The following is an 18,483-nucleotide window of genomic DNA, read 5'->3' on the forward strand; positions in this document are numbered from 1 at the left end:
AATAAAGAGAAGAGAATATACCCAAAATGGAGAGATTGTTAAATGGATCTTGTCAAAGTCTAGGCTAGATTTTTTTTCTTATGATTTTATTTATTTGAGAGAGAGCACACGCACAGGCAGGGGGAGAAAGGGGGAGAAGCAGACTCCCCTGCTGAGCAGGGAGCCCAAGGCAGGGCTCAGTCCCAGGACCCTGGGATCAGTCCCTGATCTGAAGGCAGGTGCTTAACTGACTGAGCCACCCAGGCGCCCCCCCTAGTGCAGCATGAACAGGTCTTGGAAATTAATGGGAAGTAGGCATTGAGGGAAAATGCTCCCAAAGATGACTCCAAACATCCAACAGCTGCATGCAGCCCACTCAGCTTTATGATGTGCCTGCAGATCATTTTTCAGGATGAGAAATAATGAAGCTGCCTTCATGTTGCTCCTTCTCAAATACGTGGAAACTAATATTTTATTGTGAAAAAGCAGCTCTGATCTGTAAGAAGAATAATTTTTTCACCCTTGGGACTTGATAAAGCTAATTTCTTTTTTAGTATCTCATGTATGTATTTCATCAGTCCTTGTGAAAAATGTTACCCCTGCATCAGGGGGCCCAGAAAAGCAGCAGTCAGTGTGAGGGTAAGGGTCTGTGAGAAGAGGCAATCCCTTTCTCTTCTTGAGCTCTTTGCCTGTTCTGTTCGTTCACCAATGCATTATAAAATATCATAAAATAAGCCAAACATGTAGGAAGAAAGGAAAGATGTTTAATATAGGGTTATTAAAAGGATTGAGAAATTAACACTTAAAGCTAAAAATAGAGAACTTTGAAGGGATTGGGATAAAGTTTAAAAGTTTTTTTAAAAAACCCAGTGGAAAAAGGCATAAAAAGTAAAACTGGTGAGACTTTAAACAAGAGAGGAAACTGAAATCAACAGTAAAGATCAAACAAGAGGTTTTTTTAATATGTAAAGCAAGATAAAAGGCTGAAAGTCAGCCCTCAGATAAGAATTTAAGAACATAAAAATAAAAGGTTAAAGGAAAAGCTATCCATTAAGAAAAAATAAGGAATAACAGGTACTAAAAACGAGTGGTAAGAGGAAAGGTATAGACAGTTTTGGAAGTCTAATATAAAGGGCAGTTCTTAAAATTAGTGCATACCAACGTGGGTTTTTTGGGACACTTAGAAAATGTTCCAGGGAGAGGGTATGTTATACCCAAAGTTTTAGGAATGTTAATATAGTCCCCTCTTGGAGACTCTCAGTGCAGTTTAGAGTGTAGTCTCTGAGAAGTGCTGTAGTAACAAATTCGCCTTTGTTATATGTAACATCTCCCAAACCTTAGCATGTTTTACAAATGGAAATCTTAAGGTTACAGAGATGGACAATAAAAAAGAAAAAATCAGCTGGAATTAGAAAATAGATTTGGGTTGGGGCTGCCATTCCTAGGGAATAGTCTCCAGCACTGATCTGCCCCTAGCCAAAAGACAGCAACATGACACCCTTACCTTCTGGTCCTCCGTCCAAAGCTGTCTTGAGAAAGATTTTATCTGTGCAGACAGGGCACTGATCTAACGTACAGTCTGCTGAGCCAGAGGAGTGGAAACTGATCCTCAGCAGAATTAAATCAGCTCAGCCATGGGACACTGCCTTAGCAAGTGAAGAGAGATTTTATATACAAATGCTGTTTTTCTTTTCCTTAAGAGAGACTAATTTTTTCACTATGTAAATACAACTTTAAACAAATGTGTCCCTTCGCACACTGTTTTTCGTGGGTTTTTTTTCCTTCTGGGTTTTGTCCACAGGCACATTTATGTAGTTGATAGTGGTTAGTGTTCATTAGTTTTGTGTTGTGAGAGCTCTTTTTCTACAGCGGTGAAAGGAAAAGTATTTTCTAGCATGGCAGCCTCTGCCTCTTCCCTTGCTATATTGTTCCAAGCATCATTACTACCACATTTTGGAAGCAACTTTTTATCCTGCTTTCCTAAACCACTTAACGCCTCCTTTTCTTTTGCCAGCCATAGGACATCCCCTCCCCAGATCTTAATGCCACCAGAGTGCCTCTCTGGAAAATAACTCTTTAACATCATGGGACTGACTAGTGAATGGTTGGGACAGCTTTCTTGTAAGCCTGTCATCTGCTACCCAACTCATGGTAGCAGCAGCAGCTATGCTAGAGGGAGAGTAGAAAGGCTTTATATAAATCAAGACCCATGAACATCCAGACATATCCTAGTTTAATGATTTGTGCTCTTACAGAGGAAACGGCATAGAAACCAGGTATTGTGGCCCTTAAATGCTTTGCTTAGCCAGCCACCTCATGGAGTGAATTATGCGACCTTATTTTTGGCATTTTGAAAGTTCAGAATTCTGCAATTTCTGATATTCCTGAATTCTAGACATAAAACATCATGCTAGTAGATAATTTCCCTTCTTATTATAATAGCTTAAAAGTCTTTGTTTTTGGTATAATTTGCTTTGGGATGTGCAACTCCAGTAGTAGATATGAGTGAGTTTAGTGAATCCCAAAAACTTAGAGACTTTATTTTATCAGCTGATGTCATTTTACCACTAAAGGAGAAATTGCTGCTTTATGTAAAATAAAACCATAGCTCACAGTTGGTGGTACACCAAAATTAATAAGGAGAGTGAACTTCAAAATATAAATTCTCTTGAGTAAACATAGCAATTCTGTGCTGGGGCTTGTATTGATAGATACTTACCCTATCTCTTAGTAATACTCATTTCCAGGTCTTTGGCCACTTCTTAATAATAGAATTGTTTTTGTCTTGCTATATACTTACATCCTTAAAATCTTCATTTCAATGTCTACACTGGGTCAGATAGGCTGCTAGTTACCATAACTATAAAGTTCTGCAACAGTGAACGAGATGTGGGTAAGTAATAGACTTATGCTAGTGTACTGTAAGGGGCCATATAAAGAATATCTTCAAACTAAAAATAATACATACTGGCAGAAAAATAACCATGTGTGCTGAATGGTAGGTACTTACCATTTCATTTCATCTCTTTTATACGTAGGAACTATCTCTGAGATGAAGAACCTTGAGACACAAAGTGTTTGATTTGTCCAGGGATCCGAGACAATTCAGACCATATTAATTTTTTAATAAATTATTGGTCAGTTAATGTACATATTATTTTGCTTTTCTACAAAATAGCCATAAAAGATGAAGCAGATTATGAAAATACATAAATGTGCAGTATTTTCCTTTAGGGTGGCCTTGTGTTTTGGAACAGTTCCTGGAATCAGGGCCCATTTTAATGTTTGAAAACGAGTTGCTATCAAACGGGTTATTTTATTTGGTATTGCTAACCACTGAAGTTGTAAGGAAAGGGAAATAGTTTTATAGTTTCTTTCTCCCATAGGTCATAATTTAGTTGTGGACATCAGGATGTTTTTCTTGGCTTATCTCATTCATGTAGTTTTTCTTGCACATCTGTTACATAAATTACTAAACTATTTCCTTGAAAAATTGCCAGTTTAAGTCACACTTAATAGTGATCAAGAGGTCGGTAACTGTTGGAAAAGAGAATTAAATGACAGACTTTGAGGGGCAGAAATCCAACTACCATCCTGGTTTAGGTATTTTTTTGTTTTGGATCAGTTCCTAAATTTTTTGAGGCATTGGAATAATTATGTGTATTTTCTAGTGTTTCCCAAAAGACTTTAATGTGGACTATAACAATTAATGACTTTTTAACATAAAAAGGTATTTTAGTCACTACTTCCATAAGTTCTTATCTTCGAGTGATCAATTTATGTAAACATTCTAATCTGGTACATAGTTTGCCATGTGAAACTAAATTTGGAGTATTTACTTTTTTAAGACTTACTCATTTTATGTAACCTTTCCTGACCTCGAATTCTACGTAAACCATAAAATAATGATTTTCTGTGGTGTCTTTTGGGGAAAAGTTCATAAGACATTAGTTATGCTAATTACATTTTAGGACAGCTTTACACTTAAGTGATGAACATATCAATTGTTAGAAATCTCAGAAACTTTAGATGTAAGTGGTTAGTTTTGGCTTATGTAAACTGATATTGAGTCAATACTGGAAATTGTCCTGGAATGTTAGGTAAACTTCCATAAGCAAGGGACCAAGTATTTATTTAATGTACAATTTGAAATTGTATGGATTTGGAATGCTAGTTTGAAAGCTTAAAATCTTTAAATGAAGATCTCATTTGGAGTACTGATGATCTGTAATGGGTATATTTACAGATTAGAAGAGAAAATATGTCATATGTCAGTTAATGTCAGTTACTGATAAAAGTTCTTAAATATTTTTTGCATTACACTTCCTACTGTGTAACGATTCACCTTTCTAAAATGTCGATTTTTTTAAGATTTATTTTGCGGGGGGGCTTGGCTGGGGGGGGTTTGCGGGGGAAGGGAGGAGAAGAAGAGAGAATCTCCAGTACACTTGAACTGAGTGCAGAGCCGACAGGAGGCTCAATCCTAGGACCCCAAGACTGTGGACCTGAGCCGAAACCAAGAGTCAGATGCCCATTTGACCGAGCCACCCAGGCGCCCCTAAAATGTAGCAGATTCTGGATGTCTCTGTTGAGTTTTGACTTTTTAAAATAAATTTAGACTTACAGGGAATAATGTATAATTTTGTTATGATCCAAATCTGATTTACATCTGTGGGAACAAGTCACTTAGCTAAGCCAGTCACTGGCATCCACAGGGCAGCTCGGTTTTGTTATGCTACAGCTCTGGGGCTGTTGTAACTTAATTTCTTTGTGAAAAACAACTCAAGAAGGCCAGCCTCCAGTACTGTAGTGAATGTGGCAGAGCCTAAGAAAATGATAATTAACAGAAAATAGTAGTATTACAAAGTGTATTTAGAGAGGAACACATTGGGTTTGATAGTACCTTGGATTGAAGACAATGAAATCTATATGGAAACAATAAAAAAATTATAAAAAATGTTCTGCCATGCATAAGTTCCCTACCTAAGGATGAACTCTCGATGAATCTATTGGTTACCCTGTGTTGGGGAAGTATAATATGTACAGGATACTTTAAACTCTTGATCAAATCTGGGAGACTATCAAAAGTCTGTACAAACATTTGTGTTTTCATAATTTTGATGGTAAACAAAGGTCTTCAATTAATTGTCCACAAATGTTAGGTTTGTTCTTAGTCTTTTCTGCCTGCAGAGTATGTTTAACATGTGTTTAATTTGCTTCCGATTGTCCCCCCCAAAAAAACATGAAAATATATTTTTATAGAATTTATCTTTCTACTTTATCTGTAAATAGTACGAACACAGTCTAAAAATTTGAGTTAAGATTACAAGAATATTGAGCTGTATCAATTAACAATGTTCAGTAATAGGAAAACATCAAGAATGATTAAATTTTGTACTCCCAGTTCACCTCCATGATAGTACTGGTCTGAGCTATTAACTGAAATTGAAGGCCAACCTCAATCAGAATGGATCAAAGAATTTAGTAGTACAATGATGGAAGAATAGCATTTGGCTTAGAAAAGAGTTATGTATAGCCCTTAATTTTCTTAGAACTTAAAACAATTAGAATTTCAGTTAGAATTTACATCAGCTAGAGGTACTTTTCTATTGTCATATCATGTGAGGAACCCTTGAAGGTGTTTCTGAACGTTAATACGTTTTCTGTGGTTTTCATGTTTTAGGCAGCTTGAGTTTGGATTTAAGCAGTTTTTCTGTCTACTATGTTTTTAAAATGTTCTGGGTGTCCAGTTACAGTATCTAACTTGATCTTTGAGTATCCAGAATTACCTTAAAAAGAACTTTATTGTTGAAACTTTAAAAAGAACTATGGGACTCTTCTCCTCCCTCATTAAAGCCTGTCAGTAAACTGTTCTTTAGTATTTATTTGGTGTTAATTTTTTTTACTATGATAGCTAAAGGATGAGGTGTATTATTTCAGTGCAAGTTCTTCATGGTTATTTTAAAAAGCAGAGTTTCATGTTTCAGCATTTAGTATTTAATGTCCCCTCTTGAAAAGTAAAGAGGAAAACAGAAGGTGCATAACCCAGCATAGTCCTCTGTGTAAATAGGTGAAGTCGTAAATAATATGCACATGAGCATCCCACATATTTATGATGTAAGTGGATTGAAATAGGACATATGTTTTTTAAGTAACAAGGTTACTCTCCTGAAATCTTGCTACAGTAGAAGAATGGATAAGAGAGTCTCAGATTTTTGATGTCTTCAATTTCAGTTTTTCCCTGTTTAAACTTTTTTTTTTTTAACCTTGCTTTTAAGATTGTGTTTTGGTGGGGGCACATTGGTTTCCTCCTTTCCAGTTGAATACTTTGTATTTAAGATTTAGTAAAACCAAGGCAAATCCAAAAACCAAGTAATTTCTATGACTAAGAATATATTTCTTTAAAGATTAATTCAGCATTTAGTTCTGTTAGTAGCACAGTTTGTGATGTCATCTTTTTTTTTTTTTAAGATAGAGGAGGAGGGGCAGAGGGAGAGAGAGAATCTTAAGCAGGCTCCACCCTCAGCATGGAGCCTGATGGAGGGCTCCATCCCACCACCCTGAGATCATGACCTGAGCTAAAATCAAGAGTTGGATGCTTAACCAACTGGTCACCCAGAAGCCCAGATACCATCTTAATATGTTAACTAGCAGGCTTTTTCTTTTAGGTCATATGATACTACAATTCTCTAATTGGTAGGGCACTGAGGCATAATAGAACATGGGCTTTGGAATTAGAAAACCTAGCAGAGTTTGAACATCAGTTGTTTACTAATCATGTGATACTGAGTGAGTTTATTTAATTTCCTCTCTCTTAACTCATTTTTTCTATTTGGTAGAGGGGGCTGCTGCTGGTAATGATAGCATGGCAGCACTAGAGAGAACTGGCCAGCAGTAGGTTTGTTATATTTTTTCTTCTGTACTTTCGATATTTATTTTATTTTCTTCTGGTGTGGAGGGAGCACTATAGTTTATTCCCTGTATTAGCATTTTAGCTATTTTATATCTAAAATACTATATAATCAAATATAATAACATTTGCTTTAGCAACATGAATTTTTCTACTGAACCATTGCTTGTGTTGACATTTTTCATTGCTTGTGTTTTATTTTCAGATCAAGAAGAGACTTTTTTTTTATGGGTAGCAGATATCCAGCCAAGTAGATTAATCAGTTTTTCCACCTCCCTACACCATTTCTATGCAACCTCAGATGACTGCTAATAATGAAAGTTATGGATTTGTTGAATTTAGGAGTTCTAGACTTCTTGGTTGTTGATCACAAATTTGATTCTGTTCACGGGAGTGTAATAACATGTTACTTGATTTTAAAATATGAGTATTGAACCTTTAAAATGTTCGGCTTGCAAATTAGGGTAATGTTGTAAAGGCCATCCCCTGATGAAAAATGAATATCACATGGTCTCTTCCTAAACTTATAGAGCGGGTATTCTTAAAACTATTGTCATAATGTGTTGGCCAGAAGCTTTAAAAGAAAAAAAAAAAAGGAACTTGTTACCTGAGAAAATTTTCTTTTTTGGTGTTCATTTTATGGGTGTTTTGTTATTTTTAAGTTATTGAAAGATGGAAACGTTACAGGGAGCATATGATAGTTTCACCTGTAATGTAAAAGTATATTCTGAAATCTTTGTAACATTGAGAAAAAGAGGTGACTTTTAGATATAAGTTTTAATGTTCAGGCCATTCTTTCCTAAAAGAGTTTTTGTTTTTTTGTTTTTTTTTTTTTTAAAGATTTTATTTGTTTATTCGACAGAGATAGAGACAGCCAGCGAGAGAGGGAACACAAGCAGGGGGAGTGGGAGAGGAAGAAGCAGGCTCATAGTAGAGGAGCCTGATGTGGGGCTCGATCCCATAACGCCGGGATCACGCCCTGAGCCAAAGGCAGACGCTTAACTGCTGTGCCACCCAGGCGCCCCCTAAAAGAGTTTCTTAAGAATATGTTAATTTTAGTATTAGGTACTTAAATTGTTCCCTGTCGTTTTACACATACAGCACTTGGTATACATATTGTGGTATGTATACATATACTTTAGTTACTAGTTTGCTGCACTTACTAGCCTGATAAAAGAAGACTTTGCAAGTACAAATAATACTTTGTATGGTCTGCCATGATGCTTATTTGCCTAAAAAGAGTTAAAATGTTGCTAATGATGTTACATGTGCTGGTGATACAGTACTGATGATAACAGTACTTTCTATTTTTAATGGCATTTAATACTTTTCCCTTGGTTACAGTATAATGTTCATGGGAGGAAATTCAGAAAATACAGGAAGGCATGAAGAAAAAAATACTATTACTTAAAACCATTGCTTTGAAAGCTGTGTCTCTGTCTCTTGTTGCCTGGACTCTCTTTGTCTGTAAGTGTGGATGGACATACGCATGCATACAATAAAACACAGATTTAAGGGGCGCCTGGGTAGCGCAGTCGTTAAGCGTCTGCCTTTGGCTCAGGGCGTGATCCCTGCGTTCCGAGATGGAGTCCCACATTGGGCTCCTCCGCTGGGAGCCTGCTTCTTCCTCTCCCACTCCCCTGCTGTGTTCCGTCTCTCGCTGGCTGGCTGGCTGTCACATAAATAAATAAAAAAATCTTAAAAAAAAAAAAAAGAAACACAGATTTAAAGGTCTAAAAGAAAATACTGCTAAATATTTTCCTGATCTCAGAGTGAATGAAGTCTTTATAATAAGTTTAAAACAAAAAGAAGAAAACATTAAAAATATAACCCTATTTTTTAAAAAAGGAAGTAAAATTAAGGCAAGCTGGGAAAAATACTTCTTACTACATCAGTCTGTTTCGATTTCCTTATTCCTTTGTTAGCCTGTAGAACTGAATTATACCTAAGCTTTACCCTTTCTCTTGGTGTGTAGTTTTGTTTTAACAAAGCATATTCTTGAACTTTTTAACAGGAAAAAACTATCAGTAAGGACTATTCAAAATTTTTCTTGTCAGTCATTAATGCAGATTAGAAGAAGCATTAACCATGTATAAGTAAAAGCCCCATTTTAGCTTTTACTTTCAACGAGTCTTGCCTCTAAAACCTGGACCCAAACTGTTATTAAAGAAAATACTTTGGTATTTTATCAGTAGTGGGTGGTGAAATAAACAGAAAATAAGGAATAAAGAGGAGAGCCAAAATGAACACTAATAATTTACCAAGTGAGTAATCAACCCTTGAGTAATTAACATTGGCTCTGTGGGTACAGCCATAGAAGCATGTGTGCGGAATTTGAGGGCAGTAGCTTTCAGCATTTGGCAGTATAGATCCAGTGAGTGAGTGGTGCTGGCTTGTCCAGGATTAAGTACTCTCACAGGAACTTCCCTAGTCCTGTCCTACCTATTGGGGTGTTGTGAGGAGCAAATGTAAAAAAGCACTATCGACGCAATGAAGCCTTACTGATACAAACAGTAATGATTTTAATTGTGGATTTTATCCTTGTACAAAGCAGTGGTTCAGTGTTGCTTTAAGGTAAAATCTTCAGAACATGAGCAGCTTCTTAAATTCTTCACTCTTTGGTTATTTCCTGGTAATTTCCTATAATTTTGTTTGTAGAACACATCCTAGACCTTTGTCTGAGTTTTGTGTGTGTGTGTTAAAAAAACTGTTGGGAGAGCCCCCTCTAGTGTCTGAAGTATCCATTTTTAAAAGATTTTTGTCACTTATAGAAGTTTAAGGAATTAAACTAGCTATTTTTCCTTTCACATCTGGACATAATTTCTTTTTTTCTTTTTTGGGCGAGGGAAGGGGTTATTTTCCTTTTTTAAAAAGGTCACTGGAATTATGGGTAGGGTGTGGATTAAGGGCAGCAGAAAACATGGGAAAGGAAGGATCAAAATGCCATTTCTACCTTTTTAGAAATAGTTATTTTTAAGTGAGCTGGAATAAGGCCAAACTATACAGTGTCATGTTGTTTTGCTTTAGTTTACATTTGTTTCTGAATTAGGTGCAGCTTAAAAATACTTTGTTTTGGAATTCTTTACGCCCATCAGATCTCAGAGATCTTTGCAGTTTCTGAAAGCAGCGTTTCACTAGAAAATGGCTTTAAAATAGAGCCTGGTTTTCTTCATGAAAGTTGTTAACTTTGTTACTTTTTGTTATTATCGTTGCCGTATCTTTTTGTGGATATACTTTGTAACTATATTGTAAGTGTTTTAATGCTAAGTTGTCATTTTACATAGTTCCCATTGTTTTTCAACCAAGGAAATAAGGCGATTCTTAAATTACTGGCTCTCTGCCACCTCTCCCTGTAAACACACAGCACTCAAACACACAGGCCTTCAGCTAAGAATCTTGTGAAGGGTTAGAGAAACAGGACCTTGCTCATTTGACCCATGGGCTTTTGTAGCTTGAACAAGGAAAGTAGTGTTCTGAAAGCCACAGCATTTATGAAGGCTCTAGTAAAAATATTTCATGTGCATGGACTAGAGATTAACTCCTTTCATCTTGTTCTCTAGCAAATTAAACAATGCAAACAGATTTTAAGTGCATTCTTGGTAATGAAATGCTTGGGTGAATTATAATCCTAATTGCTATTGTTCATTCCCACAGCTGCATGTTGACACTTATAACTGCCTAAGCCACGCATTCTTCAGCCACTAGGATAAACAAAAGCATTTTGAAATCCATCATTTTGTGGCATATTAAATTGCAGATCTGTCATTGGCTGCCTTGATTTTATTTTGTTTCCATAGTTGAAGAAATTAGAAAAAAAAGTTACTCCTTTGTATTTATACATAAAATTATTGTCAATAGAATCATTACTAGGTTTTTATGAACATTCATTCATTCATTAATTTTAAAGGAGGCATTGGAAGTTATGTCGCAGGGAAACAGTTTGTATTTATGTTATCGAACTAGTTGATATTTTAGAGGCAGCTTTCTCCAGAATTTGAAAGAAAGTTATAGGATTTCACTTTTCTTCTTCAGTAGAACAGTATTCTGAATGTAAATCTAGAAGCTAGATTTATTCTGTGATTTGGCAAGTCATATTTGTATGTGTAATGGTTCCTTTCAAATTTGACCCAAAACCATTTATTTGTCTCTTTCTTTAAAGGTAAAGAAAGAGAAATGTTTGCAATGAATTTAAAATTTATATTTCTTTATATTTGAGAAACAGGTTTGAATACCAATTATAATCAAAACTTCCTTACTTGAAAAAAGAGAACCTTTTGATAACTGAAAAACCATAGAGCAAGAGTGGGGTATATGGAAGTAATAGTTATCAAATTCCGATTTTTCTGTTTCTGAGGCTTAATTTTAAGTGGAAGATTTGAATTACCATATCCATAGGCATCTATTAGAACAAGTGCTCAGTAATAATTGGAGCTTTAGATGTCAAATGGATACTACTGCAAGTCACATTTTCACAGTATCTCTTTATTCCTTAGAATATCTGAATTCTTAAATCCATTTGAGTATGGAAATTCTGTTTTAATAACCAAGTATTTTGCCATCCTGAATTCTTAAATCCATTTGAGTATGGAAATTCTGTTTTAATAACCAAGTATTTTGCCATCCTGTATCTTAATTTTAAGGTACTCTTTTCAAAGTTAATTCTTTCTCATACAAATATTACTTAATATTTTTAAATCCTCCTAAGAGGTGATTATTATCTGTAATAATAATAGCAGCTAACCTGTATTGAGCAATTTCTGTGTGTCAGACACTGTGCTAATAGATACCATTTGAGGTGCTAGCCTTTGAGGTAGTGTTCTCCTTTCTTACTCCCATTTTGCACTGGTGGAAACTGAAATTAAGACAATTGGGATAATTTTGCCAAAAGTCACAGAGTAATTGGAGTCAGTTCTGACTCCTAGAACCCGTGATCTTGACCACTGTTGAAAGTCTTAAGTGAAAATTAAAATATGTTGTCATACAGTTTCCTGATGGAATATTATGTAGCCATCAAAAGTGAGGCTTATGGTGACTAGTGACATAGAAAACATACAAGTGAAAAAAGACCAAGGGATTACAGTTAAATGTTCATATTTTTAGTGTTATCTTTGGTTTGTCATTGCTTTTTTTCTTAATGCAATATAAATAATGTTCTGCTCTTATATAATTTTGCTAATTTACAGAAATGCTGTAAAGAAGCAAGAATGCATGTAAACCAGATCAGGTCAGAAAATGGACAACTTAGGGGTGCCTGGGTGGCACAGCGGTTAGGCGTCTGCCTTCGGCTCAGGGCGTGATCCTGGCTTTACGGGATCGAGCCCCACATCAGGCTCCTCCACTATGAGCCTGCTTCTTCCTCTCCCACTCCCCCTGCTTGTGTTCCCTCTCTCGCTGGCTGTCTCTATCTCTGTCAAATAAATAAAAATAAAATCTTTAAAAAAAAAAAAAGAAAATGGACAACTTAGTTTTATAATAGACTCTAGCATGTTCAATTTCCTTTTTAATTTGACACAAAGCCATTTTTTACTGGACTTATTCCACCTCTAATGTAATCTCTCATTTGTATTCTGGAAGGCTGATGGAATAGTAAAATTTTCTTAAATATAACTTAAATGTGTTGTATAGTGTCCTCAAAGTAGCTTATGCACAAAAGATGTTTTCTTTCCCACCCTGTAGAGGTATCTCATTAAGACACCCAGTAGTGTCATTATTAAGTTTTCATGTGTTTCTCAGTTTTGATGCTAATCTTTGTGTGTATGTGCATGCATTTTTTTTTTCTCTGCAGCACCAATGTGGTTATGAATTATTCAGAGATCGAGTCTAAGGTTCGAGAAGCAACGAATGATGATCCTTGGGGACCTTCTGGGCAACTCATGGGAGAGATTGCCAAGTAAGTGATAATTTGACTCAGCAGTGCAGAAAGAATCCAACTATCTTTACATAGAAATACGAAATTTGCTTTCAGTTTTAAACAGTTTAGCTGCCAGATATAAATTTTGCATAATCATTCCTATATTAATGGAGGAAGTTTTATGCAGAGTCCATTTCCCCTTAAAAATGAGCTCAAAAAAGTAAAAATTTTTCAATGAAGTTTAAAGACTTACTGTAGCTTTTCATAAAATTTTGACAAATGTGTATAAAATAACTTGAAATAAAGTTAGGAAAATTTTTTTTGATGAACATCTTGACCACTATCCTGGTAAGTAAAGGGCTTATAAAAGATGATATTAATTAGTGGGGTTTACATGTGTGCTACATATACAAACTATGAGAAAAATATTTTTATGGAAGTATATCTAAATTTTCTGAATTAAGCTTTTTAAATTTTTTAAGCTCTTTGGGAAAACACAGTAACTTGGAACAAGCCTGCCATCTACTGTCAAAAATAATATATTACAACGTGTTGAGGAAGATTTTTTTTTTTTTCAGGGCTACATTTATGTATGAACAATTTCCAGAGCTTATGAACATGCTTTGGTCACGAATGTTAAAAGACAACAAAAAAAATTGGAGAAGAGTTTACAAGGTATGGACATCAGTTTGTTTTTATTATTTGACATGCTGAAAACAAATGCTTGAAATTTTAAGGTATACATACATAAGAGATTATGAAGGACACTAAGTCCTCAAATAGAATATTCTTAAACAGGTAAAAGAAGTAGATTTGCTACAGGTGTTGTTTTCTAGTCACCATAAACAACCATTCTGAATATAAAATGTTTAAAAATTAATAATACCTATAAATATTTTCATTTTATTAAAATTTTTCCTTCTGGAAATATATTTGTGCATATCAAAGTAATCTACAGTGGATGTATATTTAGTGGATGAGCAATTGAGATGATGGTTTCTCATCTCTGCATAAAAATTTGCCAAATTTATAATAGTTTTGGTTTTTTTTTAAAGATTTTATTTATTTGACAGAGACACAGCGAGAGAGGAAACAGAAGCAAGGGGAGTGGGAGAGGGAGAAGCAGGCTTCCCGCCGAGCAGGGAGCCCAGTGTGGGGCTCAATCCCAGGACCCTGGGATCATGACCTGAGCTGAAGGCAGACACTTAACAACTGAGCCTCCCAGGCGCCCCTAATTTATAATAATAACGCAGTGTTGTGCACCAGAATTATGTTAGTTTAAAATATAATTAGAAATTCTAAAAATATTAAAATTCTAACATTTTAAATTTCCAAATACGTACTTGTTATCGGATTCCTTTCATTTAGTTCTGATTTCATCATATGATGTGGAATTCTAAAGATCGTCATCTGTTTTCCATACCCACAATATTTTCTTAATACTCAGAATTAAGTTTTTCTATGCTTTCAAAATGGTATGTAGTATTTATATTTGAAACTTTATTTTTTTTTTTTTTAAAGATTTTATTTATTTATTTGACAGAGATAGAGACAGCCAGCGAGAGAGGGAACACAAGCAGGGGGAGTGGGAGAGGAAGAAGCAGGCTCATAGCAGAGGAGCCTGATGTGGGGCTCGATCCCATAACGCCGGGATCACGCCCTGAGCCGAAGGCAGATGCTTAACCGCTGTGCCACCCAGGCGCCCCTATATTTGAAACTTTAAAAGCAATATTTTGGCTTTCAGGATTGAAGAGCAGTGCTTTATTTAGTTCCATGTTTTTCATGTTATTTGTTTCTGAAAACATTCAGTGTCATTCCCTCAGTTTGTATTTTTGTGATGAAGTAGTTGATATTTCTATATGTGAGGTTTGTTCCAAGCAAAGTTAAGTTCGGAATGCATAATTCAGTGGTTTTTAGCGTATCCACAAAGTTGTGCAGCAGTCACTACTACCTAATATCAGAGTATTTTCCTCACCCCAAAAAGAAACCCCAAAGAATGTTTTTTTCTCTTATTTGTTGGCAGCCAGTTTTTGAAACAAAAGTCACATCATTAACTTCCAACTTTAATTTGATCCAGGGAAGATTCTGTGGGATCATATAGTTACCAAATAATTTGGTGAATTATTCTTGTTAAACTGATATTTCAAATAGCTCACAGTTCTGTACTGCCCAGATGAAATGTAAAAATTGAGCCACTTTCTAAAAGCTTAGTGTTCATTTGTATCATACATTCAGATATTTCTTAACATCAGAGAGCATTTTTTTAAATCTTATGACACATGGTGTCCAGTAGACAGCTTGTAATTATTTACTGTGGTTACAAGAGGAATTTCAAATTGATAATGTAAGTTTTAGACCATGTATTTAAAGTCCAGTGTCCAGTAAAGAAACTCTCTCTGGCTCTCCCTTCCCCCCACAAAGATTAATTTATTTGCTAATGTTGGAATTATTTTTTTAACCATTTACCAAAGCTCTACCGGAATTTATTTTGTTAAATCATATGGTGCTTTGTATTTTTACAGTCATTGCTGCTTCTAGCTTACCTCATAAGGAATGGATCAGAGCGTGTTGTTACAAGTGCCAGAGAACACATTTATGATTTGCGATCCCTGGAAAATTACCACTTTGTAGGTGAGCAATAGAAAAACCTTATAAGCAAATTAAAACAGTAGTTGGAGTTGTCAGTCACCTGAACCAGCTTAGAAGCTTCTCCACTCTAATTAGAATGTGACTATTGCTGGTTGTGTGACGAGTGCAGAATCCAAGACGTGGGGCCCTAGAGTATTAATTAGTGAAGACAAGAACTTGCAGAAAAGACTGGCTAATAACAACAGAACCAACACAACATGAGTGTTCGGGTTTATATTAAAATATGCACTGGAGACTGGTCCCCTGTGGTGTCCATAAAGGAATAGCTTTAATCATATGGGAAGAAAAGGTTAGAGCTCCAAAACATACACATCTGTTTGAAGCTGGGGTTTTTTTTTCCCTCCCACCAAATAATATTTACTGTGCAAAGGCAGCAAGGCCAGAGTGTGTTTTGAATGTGAACAAGGATACAGAATAAACCACATTTCATTTTGTAGTGTACCCCAATTGAAAGCACTTTAAAAATTCAGTTTTTTAGCCGCACTAAATTCTGGTAATTAGTATTTCCAAACTTATAGTGGGGAAACCAAAGCATTTGAGTATATTTTAGTCATTAAAATGTTAAAGTGGGTCTTTTGTTGTCATTGTTAAAATACTGTAGGAAAAGAAAACATTTATAGATACAAGTCTTTTTCATATGGTCATCATTAGTAATCTTTCATTGACCTTGCGTACCACCAATATCTGTAGTCCTTGTTAATTCATCTTTACATGCTCTTAGAAGCCAGAATTGCATCTCAAGACTGAGAATTTGCCGATGAGAAAATGGCAAAATTCAGTAGCACTATTTGCCTCTTCTTGTCAATTTTAAATATTGAAGTTGGTTTTCTTATGTTGAAATTTTCATGTCTGTTTTTTGTGTTAAAGGGTTTGATACTTATTAATTGAATTCTTAAGGTTTTGTTTCTCCCTTACCATCCTCACAGATGAGCATGGCAAGGATCAAGGTATAAATATTCGCCAGAAGGTGAAAGAATTGGTTGAATTTGCCCAGGATGACGACAGGCTTCGTGAAGAGCGAAAGAAAGCAAAGAAGAACAAAGACAAATATGTTGGGGTTTCCTCAGATAGTGTTGGAGGATTCAGATACAGTGAGTATCAAAGGCAAACTGGCACCTAAGCATTCATTTAGCTTTCTGGGTATATTTTAAGAATCACTGAGATACGAAAGACCAAAATTCCCCCCCTTTTGCCCCCAAAATAGAGTATTAAAGTATATGAAGTACTCATTTTGGCTTCTATTACGTGGATATTAGGAATCTTCTATTTTTTACTTTTGCGGGTTCAAGAATATGATTTTAACCATTGGTTGTTAATTAAATGACTATGAACTTTAAATTGACACACAGAATAAAACCCTTCCCTCTTGGAATTACCATTTTTAAAAAGAAAAAAGGATTTCTCTACTTCACTGTTTGGAGCATAAAAATATAAAGTTTGAAGAGCTTCATCTTCCTAATTTGAAACAAATTAGCTCTGTTTTGGGCCAAAAATAGGTAAGTTTCCTATAAGTTAGTTTTGCCTCAGTGTCTTCCCTTAATTAATCAATACTTTAATTTGACATAGAAAAAGGTGACTAACAATGCCATCAATTTTTCACCTAGGCCTATCACTTTCTTGTTCCTAACACATTTAAGAACAGCTAGAACATTGATCTCTCATGTTTATTTTTAATGTACTAATATAGTTTCCCCAAAATAGATCACTAGGTACTAGGAAGAGGCACAGAAAATAAGAACTTTCTGTTACAGCATGTCCCTTTGGACTCATTCTGTCTTCTGTAAGCTCTGACCATCCCCTGGTCATTTTGTGTATACACAGACAGGCTAGTGCTATGTATACTTAGCCACAGATTGGGACTTCCCAGCTCCCCCCACCCATATCTTATTTTTTTAATATTTAGATTACACTGGGATCTCAGAACTCCTGCATTGGAACTGTGTAAAAATTTTCTATTTCTTATCTTGTGATCATCTACAAAATAATATCTTCACTCCTTTGCTTCTTTGCTTCCTTGCTCTCAAAGAAAAAATACTGTACTTAATTGCTAAAGGATGTTTTTAACAGGAAAATTCCTTTCTTTTATGACTAAGCATCACAAAAAGTCAATTCTTGAATTGGGCAAAAATATTTCTCTTAAATCATGTAAATGTGTTTTGGAGTTTTTATTTGTTTAGGGGAGTAACAAGTTTCTGGATTATTTGCCTAAGTAGTATTTTATTCTTTAGCTTTTTCAAAGTAGTTAGTGCAATTTAGTGTGTTTTTGAGGAGAAATTGCTATTGGCAATTCATTTCCTCATTCTACTTGCTTGTAATTTTAACCAGCACAATAATGTAATCATACAAACTTATAAAATTAAGTTCTCAGACCCAATCACAGTGAACTAATTACAACATCTGCAGTAGAGAGTTGAACATTTTATGTTTTTGCACCACATTCTTTTAAAATTATTTGTGATGTTGCATATATTGTTCAAAGATTTAACTAATCAAGTTTAGCTATTTTGTCTGTTCATTTTGACCTTAGATGGTGTCTTTTTTTTTTTTTTTAAGATTTTATTTATTTATTTGACAGAGATAGAGACAGCCAGCGAGAGAGGGAACACAAGCAGGGGGAGTGGGAGAGGAAGAAGCAGGCTCATAGCGGAGGAGCCTGATGTGGGGCTCGATCCCATAACGCCGGAATCACGCCCTGAGCCAAAGGCAGACGCTTAACTGCTGTGCCACCCAGGCGCCCCTAGATGGTGTCTTGCCAGTAATCCAGTATCTTTGACACTCATTTAGTAGGATATCCATTACACTAATCAGTTTTGTTTTCATCTGCTTTCATTTTTCCTATAAGTTTGTCTTATTTCCAAGTCTAGTTTATCACATTTTCATTGAAATGTATGTTGACATTATTGGAAAACCACTCATTTTTGTAAAACCATCTGGTTAAAATTTTGTGATATTCTCTTTAAGTTGGTGGTCACTTTCAGATCTAGTGGACATATTTTAAAATCCTCTTAGAAAAAATTTGGCTTTGCAGTTTTAGCAGGCAGATCTGCAAAATGGTTTTATTTAGTCTCCAAAGGGCTTTTTTGCCACCAGAACT

At 35.3% G+C, this 18,483-nt stretch overlaps 1 protein-coding gene across 2 annotated transcripts in view; it reads left to right on the plus strand.

The window, feature by feature from the left end:
• The window catches only part of CLINT1 (clathrin interactor 1), a 62,494-nt gene that overhangs the window by 21,344 nt on the left and 22,667 nt on the right, over positions 1-18,483 (plus strand). For both annotated transcript variants that reach the window (XM_002912504.4, XM_011219301.3), the window contains exons 2-5: positions 12,675-12,779; positions 13,319-13,415; positions 15,263-15,371; positions 16,316-16,480. In XM_002912504.4, coding sequence (XP_002912550.2) covers positions 12,675-12,779; positions 13,319-13,415; positions 15,263-15,371; positions 16,316-16,480 — 476 coding nt within the window. The remainder of the gene's footprint in view (positions 1-12,674; positions 12,780-13,318; positions 13,416-15,262; positions 15,372-16,315; positions 16,481-18,483) is intronic.

The sequence above is a fragment of the Ailuropoda melanoleuca genome, chromosome 3 (genome assembly GCF_002007445.2).
Source record: "Ailuropoda melanoleuca isolate Jingjing chromosome 3, ASM200744v2, whole genome shotgun sequence".
NCBI classification, from domain to species: Eukaryota; Metazoa; Chordata; class Mammalia; order Carnivora; family Ursidae; genus Ailuropoda; species Ailuropoda melanoleuca.